The sequence below is a fragment of the Pristis pectinata genome, chromosome 33 (genome assembly GCF_009764475.1).
Source record: "Pristis pectinata isolate sPriPec2 chromosome 33, sPriPec2.1.pri, whole genome shotgun sequence".
NCBI lineage: Eukaryota > Metazoa > Chordata > Chondrichthyes > Rhinopristiformes > Pristidae > Pristis > Pristis pectinata.
Genome location: NC_067437.1, coordinates 16,107,429 through 16,125,550, shown reverse-complemented (window position 1 = coordinate 16,125,550; position 18,122 = coordinate 16,107,429). Strand labels below are relative to the sequence as shown.

The following is an 18,122-nucleotide window of genomic DNA, read 5'->3' as shown; positions in this document are numbered from 1 at the left end:
GTCGGATAGCATCTGTGGAAAGGAAAACATTTGACGTTAATGCTGAGCATTTCCAGCATTTTCTGTTTTTATTTTGGATTTACAGCATCTGCAGTTTTTTATTTTCAACATGAGTAATAATAAGATTCAGGGTAGACTGTCCACAGGCTCCAATTTCATGGGTCCTTTACCTAACTTTTTGAATATTATTAAAAGTTCTGCTGAGCCTGCCATGAAGACTGGTGTCCTTTCTGTGACCTCCTGATTGTAGTAAAACTCAATGCAGGCCCAAAGTACTTTTTTAATGGTCAATGGGATCTGGAGACAGACCTCACTAATTTATAGCCCTGCTTGATCAAAGTCAGTTATTTTTGCATTTTGTCTTAACACTCAGTGCACTCAAAACATTGAATCTGGTCCTGAGATTTTTCAGATTAGTTGGAGGGTTTTGAATAGAACTGAACCTGTGGGTTAACTCTGCTGCTGAAGTGTATTAATACTGCCATACTTCCTGTAGTTATTGCTTCAGAAACTGTCCTGTTTATCTTGGTCGAGCATTAGCTGAACCCGATGCTGATGGGCTGCTGTCTGGGCCAACCTGCCACCTCGCACACTTTGTATACTTCAGCTCCTCTGAAGCTCTGCTACTTTTATCCTAACTTGCGTCATATTCTGTTCACTCAGCACTCTCTACACTTTCTAACCTACTGTTGGATTTTAAATGATTTAACTTCAGCTACATCAGGTGGATTTGTTTAACTCTATAGATAAATAACCTGTAATATTGAGTAAGTGAAGCAGAAAAGTGACTCATGACAATCAATTGGGTTACTGGACCGAGACGGGCAGAAAAGCTGAGGGTACTTTATCTTCTCCACTAATAGCTTTTTGACACCTTGGCCAAGGTCTAACGTTACATCACTAGATCAGTGAGGAACCTCAAACAAAGGATACTTCACAGTTCAGCAGAGACAAAGTCTTGGGCTGATTATATATACCCTTTAAGTTAGAATCACGTGAATAAGCTGTCTCAATTGAGATATCCATTCTTTGACTTCTGGTTGTGCTGCATTGGATTTGAGTGCTGGGAAGCAGACTTCTCCAAGGTCTTTCAATTCATGCTTGGCTGATCAAACAATTAGCTCTCTTCCTAGGCTGAGGAGACCATAAAGTAATCTGGTACCAGTTTTCTTCCCAGAATAATGGAACGGGGTGTGGGGCTGGGGGAAGGATAGTTCTGTCAATGCCCAGCAAAGCAATTTGCAACTTCTCTATAATCCTCCTTTAGTTAGAACACATGACCTGCTGTGCAGCTGTTTCTTTGAGACAAGAACTTGTGAAAGGCAACAATTGCAAGTTCTTATTTTACTGTCACAGCATTGGATACACTGGCATATGCAGTGAGAACTGTGACAGGGTTTGAATGGATGCCCTCACCAACAAAGTCAGATTTGTCATAGTATTGCAATAAAATCTTTCTCATAAGAACATAAGAGAGAGGAGCAGGAGTAGGCCATCCGGCTAGTCGAGCCTGCTCTGACATTCAATATGATCATGGCTGATCTGGCCATGGACTCAGATCCACTTACCTGCCTTTTCCCCGTAACCCTTAATTCCCCTACAATGCAGAAATCTATCTAACTGTGTCTTAAATATATTTAATGAGGTAGCCTCTACTGCTTCCCTGGGCAGAGAATTCCACAGATTCACTACTCTCTGGGAAAAGTAGTTTCTCCTCACCTCCATCCTAAATCTATTTGCCCAAATTTTGAGGCTATGTCCCCTAGTTCTAGTCTCATCTCTGGAATCAACCTGGTGAACCTCCTCTGCACCACCTCCAAAGCCAGTATATCTTTCCTCACGTAAGGAGACCAGAACTATTCACAGTACTCCAGGGGCGGCCTCACCAGTACCCTGTAGGTTGCAGCATAACCTCCCTGCTCTTAAATTCAACCCTTCTCGCAACGAAGGCCAACATTCCATTTGCCTTCCTGATAACCTGTTGCTCCTGCAAACCAAACCTCTGCGATTCATGCACAAGCATTTCCAAGTGCCTCTGCACAACAGCATGCTGCAATCTTTCACCATTTAAATAATAATCTGATCTATTTTTCCTTCCAAAGTGGATGACCTTGCATTTACCAACATGGTACTCCATCTGCCAGACCCTTGGCAACTCACTTGACCTATCTATGTCTCTCTGCAGACTCTCTGCATCCTCTGCACAATTTGCTTTCCCACTCAATTTAGTGTCATCAGCAAACTTAGGTACGCTACATTCAGTCCCCTTTTCCAAATCATTAATGTAGATCGTGAACAGTTGCGGCCCAGCACCGACGCCTGCAGCACCCCACTCACCTCTGATTGCCAACCAGAGAAACACCCATTTATCCCAACTCTCTGCCTTCTATTGGTTAACCAGTCCTCTATCCATGCTAATACATTACCCCCAACTCCATGCATCCTTATCTTATGAATGTCTTTTATGCGGCACCTTATCGAACACCTTCTGGAAATCCAACTATAAAACATCCACCTGTTTCCCTCTATCTACTGCGCTCATTATATCCTCAAAGAACTCCAGTAAATTTGTCAAACAGGAGCTGCCCTTTCTGAATCTATGCTGTGTCTGCCTGATGGAACCACTTCTATCCAGATGTCTCACTATTTCTTCCTTAATGATAGCTTCAAGCATTTTCCCAACTACAGACATTAAGCTCACTGGCCTATAGTTACCTGTCTTTTGCCTACATCCTTTTTTAAACAGGTGCGTGACATTTGCTGTCTTCCAATCCGCCAGGACCTGCCGAATCCAGAGAATTTTGGTAAATTATCACAAAACATCTCTACTACAACTTCTGTCATTTCTTTCAGTACCCTCGGATGCATCCCATCAGGATCAGGGGAATTGTCTACCTTTAGACCCACTAGTTTGCTCATCACTACCTCTTTATTGACAGCAATTGTATCGAGGTCTGCACCCCCCATCGCATCCATAACATCTCTCTTTGGCATGTTAGACATGTCCTCCACTGTGAAGACCGACACAAAATAGTTGTTCAAGATCTCAGCCATTTCCACATTACCCAATATTAATTCCATCTTCCAAGAGACCTACGTTCACTTTAGCCACCCTTTTCCACTTTATTTAATTGTAAAAACTTTTACTATCTGTTTTTATATTTTGTGCTGGCTTACTTTCATAATCTCTCTTTCCTTTCCTTACTTCTTGCTTAGCGATTCTTTGTTGCTTTTTAAAGTTTTCCCAATCTTCCAGTTTCCCCACTACTTCTGGCAACTTTGTATGCATGAGCTTTTAGCTTGATGCCTTCTATTATTTCCCTAGTTATCTAAGGCTGGCTCTCCCCACCCTTGCTGTCCTTGCTTTTAACTGGAACATACTTTTGTTGAGCACCGTGAAAAATTTCTTTGAAAGTCTTCCTCTGTTTCTCAACTGTCCCACCATATAGCCTGTGTTTCCAGTCTGCGCTAGCCAACTCATCCCTCATCCCGCTGTAGTCTCCTTTGTTTAGGCATAATACACTGGTTTTAGATTGAACTATTGCACCTCCATTTGTATGAGAAATTCAATCATACTATGATCACACTTTCCAAGAGGATCCCTAACTACAAGATCATTAATTTTACCTGTCTCATTGCACAGGACCAGATCTAAGATAGCATTTTCCCTTGTAGGTTCACTAACATGCTGTTCAAGAAAGCTATCACAGATGCATTCTATGAAGTCCTCCTCAAGACTGCCTCAACTAACTTGATTCGTCCAATCTATGTGGAAGTTAAAGCCCCCCATGACAACTGCCGTTCCATTCTTACATGCACCAAATATTTCTTGGTTAATTGCCTGTGCCACTGTAATGTTATTATTCAGTGGCCTATAGACAACTCCCACCAGGGACTTTTTTCCCTTTACTATTCCTAATCTCTATCCAGATGGACTCAACATTCTGTTTTCTAAATCTTATATCGTCTCTCACTATCGCCCTGGTCTCATTCTTAATTAAGAGCGCTACCCCACCTCCTTTACCTTCCTGCCTATCCTTCCATATTACCTGATACCCTTGGATATTTAATTCCCATTCATCTCCACCCTGCAACCACATTTCTGTAATGGCCACTAAATCATACCCCTTTGTACTGATATGTGCCACAAGTTCACTGACCTTGTTTCGAATAACATCTCATAAATATTTGAAAAATAATTTTGAACATCCTTGATCACAGTCCCAGATGTGATGTTTGGTTGCCATGTGTGGGTTATGGGTGTAAAAACCTGTGGGTTTTGGTTGCTTCCACCAGCCCGTGCAGTTCACCGTCTGCTGGAGCATCGATACCACGGTGTTCACTGGCCAGCCACTGTCCAGCCCATCTCCCAGCTGACCAATGCCATCATCAAGCGCATCAATGAGGCTTCCGGTATTTATCAGATGTTCAGTGTCCTTGCAGACGTTGTGCTACTGCAGAAGTGAGTAAACCTCCACTTTAATATCTCTGATTAGAAGGGTTCATTATTAATGATCTATTATGCAGCAGAATGTTTCCTTATTATTGATTAAAAGCTCCCGTCTCTATAGTTTGAACCACATCACCCGTTGTGGCTCATGATGCAATACATTTGTGTTTGTTTGTTACAGTTGAATCTAACCCCAAACCTCAATGTTCTCCCTATCCCATGTATTTTCCAGCGCAAGTTCCTGATTGAAGATGAGGGGTGGAATCTTGACTCCAGCAATGCCCAACTCTGTAGAGCACAGCTCTTTAAGCCAAGCATTGCATTTGTCTGTAGGGCCCAGTTCTTCTACCCTGGACTGCCTGGGTCTCCATGCTTTGGATCTACCAGAGACTGCCTTTTTTTTCCAAAAATAAACTTTATTCATAATAAAACATATATACAAAAGAAGAACAGTGCAAAACTTTTACAATCATGGTCTTTACATTCAGTACGTTAACTTATTTTTTTTTAAGCCATAGCACCCTTGCCACTCCTGTGGCCCCCTTCGGTGATACAGTATTTTAACATTTGAGGGGCTTCCCCACCGGACTCAGCACCTCCTTGTGTGGTAGCGGAAGGAGTCTAGACTATGGCCCTTCCCCACAGAGTCTTAAAGTCTCCTTTCTGTCCTCGGTGGACTCCTGTGTCTGCAGAGCTCAGTGTCTTCCTGAATCAGTCAGGATCATCTTTAACATAAGCATACTTAGACCCTGAGGATGTTGTATGGTTCCAGTTCTGACTATTTAAATAGAACTAGATATAATTATTGCCCCAGGTCCTTTGTAGTAATGAGATTCAGCAGCACAGCAATGTGAAGCTGCACCAAGTGTTATTGTAGCTGATGTGCATCTCCCCCAGCCCCAGAAGCACTCACATAAACTCACTGGGTTTACAAAGGCTGATGTTTGGGAAGATTCAGTGAAAACCAAGCTTTGTGTGAATCTGGTCTCTTCACTTCGTAGCTGCTGTGAGGCTGGTGACCCTGACACAACAGCATGAAAGTAGCAGCAGGGAAACCAGTCAATTGGAAACCAATATGCAAGGCTAATTGGGTTAAAGCGTAACCTTCAAAGCCCTGCGCTTCAGTTTATCATGAGGCATTATGTAGGGTAACTGCGGAGAAGCTGCAGTTAATTTTAATCTGACCTCACGTCCTCTGTAGTTTCCTCAGCATGCAATTCTAATGTTATTGTTGGTTCGATGACCATGCACTATTTAAGGAATGAACTCAGAAAATGTTAGGCCACTCAGCTGCATGCAGGACCCAAACTTGTTCTTGCCCTGCACCTATCGTGTGCATTGGTGATGGTCGGAATGGGGGTATAACTAGTTTTCCCCTCCCTAGCCCACATTACTAAAGGCGGGACTGTCAACTGGCTGAGATCGGCAAACCCCGGGCTGTTTGGGGAATGGAATACTAATGTCACATCTGAGTGGCTCAGAATTTCCTAGGGCTGTTACTGTACGAGCCATGAAGAAATCATTGCCTATGTTGTTTAAATGGGCACATACTGTGGGATGTTAGCTGGATTAATACCCCACAAATCTAATCTAGGTTGTTCTAGTTTAGCAGAGTCCCCACAGAAAAGGGTGAAGCCTTGCAAGAAGTGTAGCGATTCTGGGCTGCATGTCTGCAACCTCTCGAGCACAGCCAGTGATTCACGTTTATAGAAACTGTCTATTCGTTCTCTCATTGTGGCATGTGCTCAAGATGGGCTTAAGCTGAGTTCTTCAAACCCTTTCTAAGACTTGTCATCTTGCCTCATAACAACATGTCACAGGCTTTATGCCTCCATGGTCCACAACCACAGCCCTCTCTAGAGGGTACCACATGTTTCCTAGAGGAAGCAAAAAGTGACACCAGGTTGCTGGGTAAAGGTTAGTGTGCTTGGTCTATCACCCCTGGGTGATGTTTGAAATAGAGTGGGGTCGAGAGTTGGTGAGGAGGGGAGCCCACTTGTAAGGAGGAAGTGCATTTGATTATTTTAATGTTGTTATGTGACTCAAAGCCTCCTTGGCAAAGCCACCAGTTGCATTGGTTTCCTAGTTGCTATCAGTGAATGGCAGCTGGAAGCTGCATGATCGTGGGGATTATTGAAGATGAGGCTGGGCTTGGTTTAAATTTGAGGGGCTCTGAAGCACAGTTGCCCCAGTGTGATCAGTGCCTTCAAGGAAGAGATGCTAACAGTGAAAATCCTAGTGTGTATCCGGTATTGGGGAGGAGTTCCTGTGTCCACTGGCTGTTAACTTTATTCTTGCTCTGGAATTTGTAGAAATGCCACCGGGTTTGAGTACTTGGAAGAATATCCGGTTGGAGCACTTCCATATCTTTGGGAAAACACCGGGAAAAATGCAGAAAATGGACTGTTTGTTATTAATTTGGAATACGGGATCAACTTCTCCAAACCAGAGGCAGATGTTTTCCATCCTAGCCGTTCAGTGGGAGAGCCAAAGCATGCATGGCTCTCAAACTTTCTGCACCCTGTCATCTACTTCTACAGACGCCTCCCAACAGGTCAGTGTTTTGTTCTTTCCTCCCTGCACTCCCTCTTGCTTCTTCAGAGACCCCTGAACGACATGGTCCTGTTTGTAGGCCCTCGCAGTGATTGTTGATCCAATGGGTGTGTACAACTGCACAGTTATAAGAAGGATGTGATTGCACTGGGGCTTCTCCAGGATGGAACATTTCAGTTACTAGGAGAGACTGGATAGGCTGGGTTTGTTTTCCTTGGAGCAAAGGAGGCTGAGGGGAGACCTGATGGAGGTGTACAAGATTATGAGGCAAAGATAGAGCAGATGGTAAGAAACTTTTTACAATAGCAGTGGATGTTTAAGATCAGAGGGCAGAGGTTTAGGGCAATGAGTAAGAGGTTTAGAGGGGATCTGAAGAAGAATTTTTGGAATCTGGAACACACTGCCTTGGGGGGCTGGTGGGGGTGCTGCTGGCAATGTTTAAGAAGCATCTGGATGAATACTTGAATTGCAAAGACATAGCAGGCTATGAGCCAAGTGCTGGTAAATGGAATAAGTAAAGATGGGTACTTGATGGTTGGCGTAGATGTAGTGGGTCCAAGTGCCTCTCCTGTGGCGGTATGACTCCATGACTCTGAGAATGTTCAAGCTTCGACTGGTCAGCTAGATCACGTCTTGCTCTTCATGGCTTTGAAACTGACAGTGAAAGCCAACATGTTTGCCCTGGATTGAACAGGTCATAGAGTGATACAGCACAGAAACAGGACCTTCAGCCCAACATCCATGCTGTCTAAGGTGCCCCACCCAAGCTAGTCCCACATTTGGCCTGTATACCTCTAAACCTTTCCTATCCATATACTTATCCAAATGTACTTTTAATTGTTGTTGTTGTACCTGCCCTAACCACCCTATGGCAGCTCATTCCATGTGCTCACCACCCTCTGCGTGAAGACGTTATCCCTCAGGTCCCTTTCAAATCTTTCCCCTATCACCTTAAACCTGTGCCCTCTAGTTGTTGGTTCCCCTTCCCTTGGAAAAAAACTGTGTACATTCACCCTATCTATGCCTCTCATGAAGTTACCCCAGTCTTCTATGTTCCAAGGAACAAAGTCCTAGCCTGCCCAACCTCTTCCTATTACTCAGGCCCTCGAGTCCTGGCAACATTCTCGTAAATCTCCTTTGTTCTCTTTCCAACTTAATGATGTCTTTCCTATAACAGGGTGACCAAAACTGTACACAGTGCTCCAAGTGTGGCCTCACCAACATCTTGTACAACTGCAACAGAACATCCCAACTCTTATATTTAGTGTTCTGACTATTGAAGGCCAGTGTACCAAATGTCTTCTTCACCACCCTGTTCACCTGTGATGCAACTTTCAGCAAACTGTGTACCTGTACTCCTCAGTCCCTCCGTTCCACAACACTCCCCAGGCCGCTACCAATTCACTGTACAAGTCCCCCCTGGTTTGACTTCCCAAAGTGCAATACCTTGCGCTTATCTGAATTGAAAGCCATTTGCCAATCCTCAGCCAACTTACCTAGCTGATCAAAATCCCCTTGTAATTTTTTGATAACTTTCTTCACTATCTACGATACCACCTATTTTAGCATCATCCGCAAACTAACTAACCATGCCTTGTACATTCTCATCCAAATCGTTTATATAAATAATGAACAAGAAAGACTAAATGTAGAGGGTCACATGAGCCTGTGATGTGTGACTGGGCACAGTGAGCTAGGTGCCCCAGGTACAGAACCTCACATGGAGTAGACAGTCTTCCCCATGTGTAGGGAATACTGCCAGTCTGCGATCAGAGAGCTCCCTGTAGCCAGTGTGGGCTTGTGGCCATGGAATAGCTCAGGAACAGGGCTCATTGTGGGACCATGCAAGGGAAGCAGATTCTGAACAAGGGCAAGAGTGGATGCAGCCTGTCATTCTTTTGCTTGCTTTCAGAGACGGAGATGATGCAGAGACCGAAGCTCTGGCCGCTGCCACGGCCGAGACACATCCATCACATTGTGGAAGACTTCCTGACGGACTGGACAGCTGCCAAAGCTCATATCCTGCCCCTGCGCCGCTTCCTGGAGACCTGCCTGGGCACTGACCTCAGAAACTTCTTTGCAGGTGTGACATCCTTTTGGAACAAAGTCACTTCCTTACAAACAAACGCCTTTATCTCCAGGTGTTCATCCTCGGCTGGGGACTGTTCCCATTTCTGTGACTGCCTGCTCTATCTGAATCTGTAGCAATAAAGAAACACAGGATGAGATGATGCAGCTCCACAGCTGGGAGTCTCTGTGTCCTGATTCCAGCTGTCCTGTGCCTCCCTCTATCATTCTGCCCCTTCTCTGATGAGCTTTCAGCCTGGACCCTAGGCTGTCAATGCCTTGCCCCACTTCCCGCATGGCTGGTTCACAGGCTACAGTGCTCAGGTGGTCATACTGGGCAATGGATTAGACTGGGCCTGACCATGGGGTTCATTGGCTGGCTGACAGAGCTCAGGGGGCTGGGATGCATTGCTCCATGGAGTTCTCATGGAACTTGAGCTTGGTCGCATGGCTCAGAGCCACTTCTTTACTTGCTGGGCTGGGGATACAGTTTCAGTTGGCAGCACCTCAACTGGTCCTCATTTACCAGCCCAGATGCACAGGTGTCTCATCTGCATCAGAAGCCATAATGCTGTATGATTTAGTCCCCTGCCTGCTGTTGCTCCCCTGGCTCTGGGCCCAGATCAGATTGGGGAGCGAGCTGCAGTGTTTGGGGCCTCTGTGATGTCATTCCACCAATTTGCAGATTGTGACATCTTCAGAGACGGGGTCAAGAGTAAACATTTCTGTGGGTTGAAGGAGGTGACAGTAAGTATTGAAGTATTGTGACAACTGTTCAGAGACTTCCTGGCAGAATCAGCTGACAATATAGAAGCCTGCCATACTGAGGGAGGCCATTCTGTCAGTCATTTCTCTGCTAACTTTGTTTGGGTTTCACCTGTCCACCTAGCTTTTGGTCCGTACCCACTGTGACATTCTGGAAACAGAATGAAGGATCATTGCAACAGACCTGTGTAGCCAGTGGCAGAGCAGACTCTCGGTGCACTTGATGAGCAGAGTCTGATACAACTGAGCACTGGTTCACATCTTTCAGTTTTTTCTCACTCTAACAGTCGAGTTGTTTTGAGGTCTGCTAACTCCACACAAGTTCCGGATGAACCAGAGGACTGTGGGCAGCGTGACTCAGCTGTAGTGTCTTTGCTGACTGTCAGCCGTGACTTAGTGGGGAATACTTTCACCTCCGTCAGGGTGGGGGTTGGCTCTTCGTGTGCAGTACTGGGGAAATGCGTTATATTTGTAGCTACCTCCTTCAGTTGAGATGTTAAACTAGTACTCTGTCTACCATTTCAGGTAAATGTAAAAGATCCTTAGGAATAATTTTGAGCAACTGATTGGGATTTCTCTGTGCCCTGGCCAATATTTATCTCTCAGTCAACATCATTAAAACAGATTATCCTGTTGTTAATTGCATTATGTGTGAGAGCTTGCAGTTAATTCCTGTATTTCTTAAATTTTGCTGCACTTCAGAGGTACTCCATTCCTTGTAAATGGAGGATCTTGAGGTTGTGAAGAGCCCCATCTAACTATAAGTCTTTGGTAATGTTGGGCAAGCCTGTTATTTGAAGAATGGATAGTTTTAGGATGAGAATTTATGGAAAAGTTTCATTCCAATGAGTTTCTATTCTCCCTGCAGAATCATGCTTCAAGTTTGCTCTGACCAATCAGCATCTGCCACCCTTCTGTTACCATGGTTACTTGAACAAGCAAGGGTTGCTGGGCAATGAGAACTGGCAGCACACCTACAGCGGTGACGAGATGGGCCATCTTTCTGGTGTCTCCATCGAGGAACACTCACACCAGCACCTGTCCAGTGAGCAGAGGGAGAAGCCGTTGCCCATAACGACCACCTGAGCAACTGGCTGGTTGGAGGAGTTGCTATTTAATGGTCTGACCACCAGTGCACCATAACCAGGTGAGGCCCAAGTCCACTCAGTTTCTCCTCGTTACAGAACTGATTCCAGCAACTTCAATGCTGCTGTTAGAAATAAGGAATTTGCTAAACTTTTGTACAATAAACCAAGACACTGCAAATAAGGGACATTCAAAACAAAAATACAGAATGCTGGAATTACTTGAAGGTCAGGCAACTTCTCCAGAACCCAACCCAGTTAACTGCACCTCTCTCTGGAGGTCTTGCCAGGCCTGCTTAGATTTTGTGCAATGTAATATTTACACATGAAATGTCAAGCCAAAAATATTTATCCATTTAGCAGGGAGAATTTTTACATTATTAGATTTGCTACTTGTTGGGGCTTTCCTGAAACATTTTTAAGAAGTTTCTTATTGCAGGTTTGATTCCCCCAATGCAATGTTTACACGGCAGACTTCTGCATCCAAGTCAAACCAGGTATTAAAAGGTTTTAAAGATAGGACATGCATGTCATGTACAGCAGATCCATTAGCGTCACTGGTTGGCGGATTGTGATGTTTTGGCTTTAACCCAAAGTCACTAAAGGAGATTGAGCATTGTTGCAGTTCAGTGTGGGCGAGCTTGTTCACTGTTTTCTACATTCCAAAAGGGACTACCTCATGAGATTTGAGAAGACGCAAATGAATACAAGTCATTTCTTGTTTCTGTTTTGGGGCTTGTCTTTGTTTATGACTGGAGGTCTTATACGATGGGCTTGCTGGAACTGTGGTTGAGTTCAACTCAGCCTGGTTCTGGTGACCAACACGCAGAGCCAAGGGGCAGTACAACACAGGCTTGGACCTGCTCTCCTCGCTGACCATCCCCAACCGCTCCCCCCCACCCACCCCCCCCCCCCCAACACCTTGCTTATCTCATTTGAAGAACTTCATATATAACTGTAATGCCATTAGGTTCCTGCAGGTGATGCTACTGAGCTATTATCATTAATGGACGTGGGTAAATTCTGGGCTATGTGCCAAATAATCTGTTAGGAGGATATGAATCAGCAAAGACTTGGCAAATGGAGGGGGTGTAAAATGCCTCAGGAAGTCACGTATGTCAGGGGAAAAGGTACCAGGACAGCAAAAGCAACTGAATACAAGTGTTTTGGAGCAAAAACCAAAGAGTGGGTATACAGGCGGTGGGAAAACGTTGCACGGTTTGGATGAATCAAAAGCCCGAGGGACGTAATCCCTGAAGCTGAGAGTGTGGGGACCAACAGAATCAGAAACCCCACCCCGAATAAAAACTGGCTTGGAGAGCCAGGAAGAAGCAGGACAGGACCCGTCGGTGCAGAACCCTCCTCATACGTTGGGTGTAAAGTCAGCAACTGTGTAAATCACAGAGGCTGAGAGAGGTTCGGTACAGGCAAACTCTCTCCCTGCTCTGTAATCTCGGTCAGCCCAACCTACAAGAAGTTTTTCCATCCTTGGGGGGCCTTTTATTGGCGTTCGCCCTCGGCTCCATTTTCAAACATCACCACAGTGGAGTCCTGGGCTGTAATCAATCAGCCAATGGATACCTTTAGCAGTACCAGGCGCCGTGCCCTTACACTCTCAGACCCTGCCAGCTTCATGGTTTTGAACATGTTGGGATTTGTCTCGCCTGTTTTCCTTGTCTGCTCACTTTCCCTGTGACTTCCATTGTTCACAGGCCACAGACGTACAATTTGTTTTTTTTACCATCAAGTCATTCAGTCAGGTCACATTGTCTCTTCTAATACACTCCATTTATTCATTATGAACCATAGTAAATGTTTTAAGTCTACCATCGAACCATAGAACAATACAGCACAATACAGGCCCTTCGGCCCACCATGTTGTGCCGACTTTTAAACCTCGCTTAAGACTATCTAACCCCTTCCTCCCACATATCCCCCTATTTTAAATTCCTCCATATGCTTATCTAACAATCTCTTGAACTTGACCAACGTACTTGCCTCCACCACCACCCCAGGCAGCGCATTCCATGCACCAACCACTCTCTGGGTGAAAAACCTCTCTCTGATATCTCCCTTGAACTTCCCACCCATTACTTTAAAGCCATGCCCTCTTGTATTGAGCATTGGTGCCCTGGGAAAGAGACGCTGGCTGTCCACTCTATCTATTCCTCTTAATATTTTGTATACCTCTATCATGTCTTCCCTCATCCTCCTCCTCTCCAAAGAGTAAAGCCCTAGCTCCCTTAGTCTCTCCTCATAATCCATACTCTCCAATCCAGGCAGCATCCTGGTAAATCTCCTCTGCACCCTTTCCAACGCTTCCACATCCTTTCTATAATGAGGTGGTGACCAGAACTGGACACAGTACTCTAAGTTTGGTCTAACCAGAGTTTTGTAGAGCTGCATCATTACCTTGCAGCTCTTAAACTCAATCCCACGATTTATGAAAGGTAACATCCCATAAGCTTTCTTAACTACCCTATCCACCTGCGAGGCAACTTTCAGTGATCTGTGGATCTGAACCCCCAGATCCCTCTGCTCTTCCACACTCCCCAGAATCCTGCCATTAACCTTGTACTCTGCCTTGGAGTTTGTCCTTCCAAAGTGTACCACCTCACACTTCTTCAGATTGAACTCCATCTGCTGCTTCTCAGCCCAGCCCTGCATCCTATCAATATCCCTCTGCAATCTTCGACAGTCCTCCACACTATCCACAACACCACTAACCTTAATGTCGTCTGCAAACTTGCTAACCCACCCTTCTACCCCCTAGTTTTATTCTACCAAAAGAAATCAACCCATTTCCTCCCCACTGTCTGCAAGTGGTCCTGTTTCAGTGTAAATGTGATCCTAGATTGAACCTTGAGTGGTGAGAAGGGGATGTATTGAATCCTGACAGTGTTGGATGATGCTCAGTGCTGTAGCATTGGGTAACATCAGGGACTGTGGCACTGGGAGCTGATGTTGGGTGGCACCCAGCTACGTGGTGTTCTTCACTACTGCTATGTTCTTTCCAGAGTGTGTTCTGCCCAATTCTCCTGTTTAATTCATTTTTCTCTCCAGTATTCCCACCCGTTGTTCTGACATTCAGCTGAAGTGAGCCAGATGCTCGCTGCTTGAGGGTCTTTCGCCCAAGTGCCTTTATTTACACAGAACAAGGATGACATCCCCAGGCATCAGCAGAAACATCTCACCCTGCCAAACATGCACTGTCAGCAGGGTCACTGCAAGGTGACCAGAAGCAGGAATCCACACCAATATTCCATCCCATTTAAACCTCCTAGCCCAGAAACAAACCGTAACACTTTTTTCCACTAACCAAACTCGAATCAGCTGACTCCAGGGATGGCAAGCTGGTCGAGTACCTGGTGGGGAGCGTCTCCACCTTCAGAGCTGTGATTATTTCTACTGTCTCAGCAGAGTGTGGGCTTTTGGACTCTGTGAGATAAGAGAACAAACACTGTCCAACTTTCTGTTCAACTGAGAGTTGAGTAAAAGATAAATTCTGCTGCAACAATGCATGTTAATCTCAGAGGCTAATCTTGGCACCAACTCAAGATAATGACGGGAGTAGTGGAGGGCTCCATTCCCCAGCACAAGCCTGTCTCCCACTGCAGCTTGTCCCTGTGGCTTCATGCAGTCATGGAATGATATCTCACAGAAGACAGCCATGGAGCCTGCTTTGGAGCAAAGAAGGCTAAGAGAGATTTAGCAGTGACGTTCAAACCCTGCAAGCTTTTGGCCCCTCAAAAGAACATTCCGGTTAGTCTTTTCCTTCCAAATATTCCACAATTAATAACCAACTCTCTTTCAGAAGCCGCTGTTGAATCATCTTTAATTACTCCTTTAGGAAGCTCAATCCAGATCAAAACTTGTTATGAGAAAATGTTCTTCTCCTCTCAGTTGCACAGTGAGTAGAGCTGCTGTCTCACAGCACCAGAGATGTGGGTTAATCCTGACCGGTGCTGTCTGTGTGGAGTTTGCACGTTCTCCCTGTGACCCTGTGGGTTTCCTAGGTGCTCCAGTTGCGTCCTATATCCCAAAGACATGCAAATTGATCACTCTAAATTGTCCGTAGTGTGTAGGTGAGTGGTAGAATTTGGGGTTAGCTGGAAGAAAATCTGGTGAGAATAAAAAGTGGTATTAACATAGGATTAGTGTAAATGCTGGTTGATGGTTGGCATGGACTTGATGGGCCGAAAGGGCCTATTTCTGTGCTGTATCTCTCCATGACTATGATAAATAATCCAAGCTGCTGGGATCGCGTGTGGGTCACCAACGTCCTGCCATCAGCCACAACAGTAAGAGCGTTTCAGAATTCAAGAAGGGACCATCTTGCACGAGTCCCCACTACTGGACACCCACTGTCTCCTGCTGACAAGTGCATGTGGCAAGCAAGGGCTGCATTAGGTTTAAACATCATGCCTCCATTGTTCCTACAATCACGTGGTTCCCCCACCCCGCCCCCCCCCCCCCACATCCCAAAGATGTGCAGGTTGGTAGGTTAATTGGCTACTGTAAAATGCCCCTGGTGTGTAGGTGAGTGCTACAATCTGGGGAGCGGAGTAACAAGAATGAATAAAAATGGGATTAAAGTAGGATTAGTGTAAATGAGTGGTTGAAGGTCAGTGTGGACTTGATGGGCTGAAGGGCTTGTATCTGTGCTGTATCTCTCTAGGGCTGTCTCCCCTCTGACTCTTTTATCAGTCACCTTGAATCCTCTGGTTGTTGATTATCCTTTTAAGTTCTTTGAAATATCGAAAGCTTCTGGGGTTTTGAACATTCTGGGTAAATTTCCCCTTGCACTTCTCTGCTCCAAGCCTGGTTTCTGGAGCAGAACACTGGAGCTGGTGTAAATCTGAAACAATCAGAAAGCTGGAAGCAGCTGGCAGGTCGAGAGAAACGGTCAACGTTTCAGGTCAGGAACCCTTCATCGGTAGCCTACCATCTCCTGTTTCTCCACATAACTGAGACCGCTCGACACAGGATTGAGTTCTATTTGTACCCCCCCCCCCCCTTTCTTTTGAATAATTCTGTGGACGTGAAATGTATACCTGCGTCCAGTGGGGGATCCCAGCACCCAGTGAGTTACTGAGCTGTTCAGAGCATGTTTGTTCCTGGTGTTTGCTAATTAAACTTGTCTCGGTAGAGAAATCCCTGCTGGATATGTCTGCGGACATTATGAAGATAGTATGCAATGTGATGCCCTGTAAGCTCACCAAAGAGAAGAATGGCATCTTGGGTATGGTGGCAAAGAGGCTGTGTGGAAATAAAACCCAGCATAGGCCATACTGCAGTAGGAATGTAATAAAGGAAAGAATGCTGTCTCCCTCAATCATGGACTGCTGCATGGCATGTCATTACGTGTTGTTCTCTGTCTACACATACTGCCAGATCTACATGTACTGTATTATTAAATAATAATAAAACATTATTAGTTATGCATAATCAAAGTTATTTTGTTAAAAGAAATTCTTGTATCTCTTTTTTTTTTGAATTTACAGAATCATAGATTCGCACAGCACAGAAACATGCCCTCAGCCCACATGTCCACACCGACCATAATAATCTCATTTACCAGCAACTGGCCCATATTCTTCTGTGCCTTCGTCAACTGAAACGTCCCATCCCAGCCAGTATTCTGGTGAATCTCTTCTGCACCCTCTCCAGTGTAAGCACATCCCTCCTGTGGTATGGGTACCAGAACTGTACCCAATAGTCCAGCTGTGGATTGACGAATATTTTATAAAGTTGTACTATAACCATCCTGCTCTCATATTCCATGTCCTGGCTAGTGAAGACAAGTGTCATGTATGTCGCCTTCACCGCTTTATCAACCTGTGCCGCCACCTCTAGGGATTCTTGGACTTTTACACCAAGATCTCTCTGTTCCTTAATACTCTCTAGGGCCCCACCATTCATTGTGTATGTTCTACCCTTATTAGTTCACCCCCCCCCCCCCCAGTTACATGAGGATTGAATTCCACACCATTGCTCTGCCCATTTTACCAACCGATAAATACCTTCCTGTCACCAAGACCACCCTCCTCACTATCAACATGGCCACCAATTTTTGTGTCATCTGCAAATTTACCAGTCATACCTCTTACGTAAATGATTTGAATATGAACTTAAGTAACAAGTTCCTGGCACTGATCACAAGCTTCTAATCACAAAAACAACCCTCCACCACCACTCCCTTCCTATTACCAACCAATTTTGGATCCAATATGCCAATGTGGCCTGGATCCCATGGGCTGTAACCTTTCACATCGGTCTCCTATGTGGGCTGTACAGAGGTCCACTTGACTACATCAACTGCATTGCCCACATTGATACATGTTTGAAAAATTAAATCAAAACTGGACAAACAGGAATTTCCCCCCTCACTAAACCTTGCTATCTTTGATTAATCCCTGCCTTTCCAAGTGTAAATTTAATCCTGATCTCAAGAATCTTTTTCAGTAACTTTCCTACCACTGAGATTAGACTCAGGCCTGTAATTACCTGGCTTATTCCTGGTGTCCTTCTTGAATAAAGGGGCCACATTTGTTGTCCCCCAGTCACCTGACATCCCACCAGTAGTCAGTGAAGACTTAAAAATCTCTGTCAGGGCCTCAGCAATTGCCTCCCATAGTAACCTGGGGTGCATCCAGTACTTCCTTTTTAATGTTAACCTGTTTTAGAATTTCTCCGTTCCCCTCCCTGAATTCTCCAACTACAATGCCCTTCTCCATAGTGAAGTGTATTCATTTAAGATCTCGCCTTCATACCCTGGCCCCATGCACTGATTGCCATTTTGGTCCCTCGTGGGCCCTACTCTTTCCCTGGTCACTATTTTGTCCTTAATATAAAATTCTTCCTAATTTTCCCTGATCTCGTCAGCCAACGGTATCTTTCCCTCCTAATTTTTTTAAATACCCCCAACGCTTTCTATACGTACAGAAGGCCTCTCCTGTTTTTTCTCCATATTTGCCATATGCTTTACTCTTTTATCCAGCCCTTGAAATCCAAGATTCCTTGGGACTTGCTGCCACTACCTTTCACCCTTATGTGAGTACCTGCAAGTAGCTTCTCCCTCCAAAGAGATTCATAACTGCCCCTTCACTAGGACTATCTATGTACTGCCTCAAAACCTCTCCCTCTGTATCTTTCACACCAAAGCAATCCCAGTTATTATTGGGGAAGTTTAAGTCCCTACT

General features: G+C 45.1%; 1 protein-coding gene across 12 annotated transcripts in view; it reads left to right on the top strand.

Annotated features, from left to right (window-relative positions):
• foxred2 (FAD-dependent oxidoreductase domain containing 2) overlaps nt 1–18,122 on the top strand; it is a 120,377-nt gene that overhangs the window by 92,830 nt on the left and 9,425 nt on the right. For 11 of the 12 annotated variants that reach the window (XR_007958532.1, XR_007958528.1, XR_007958535.1 and 8 more), the window contains 4 exons: nt 4,297–4,462; nt 6,763–7,004; nt 8,916–9,086; nt 10,704–10,982. Coding sequence is in view for 1 of the 12 variants with exons in the window: in XM_052043142.1 (XP_051899102.1) it covers nt 4,297–4,462; nt 6,763–7,004; nt 8,916–9,086; nt 10,704–10,921 (797 nt within the window). In the remaining 11 variants the exon portion in view is untranslated. Of the gene's footprint in view, nt 1–4,296; nt 4,463–6,762; nt 7,005–8,915; nt 9,087–10,703; nt 16,344–18,122 lie in introns of those variants that run through there. The other variant, XM_052043142.1, reaches the window with a different exon arrangement.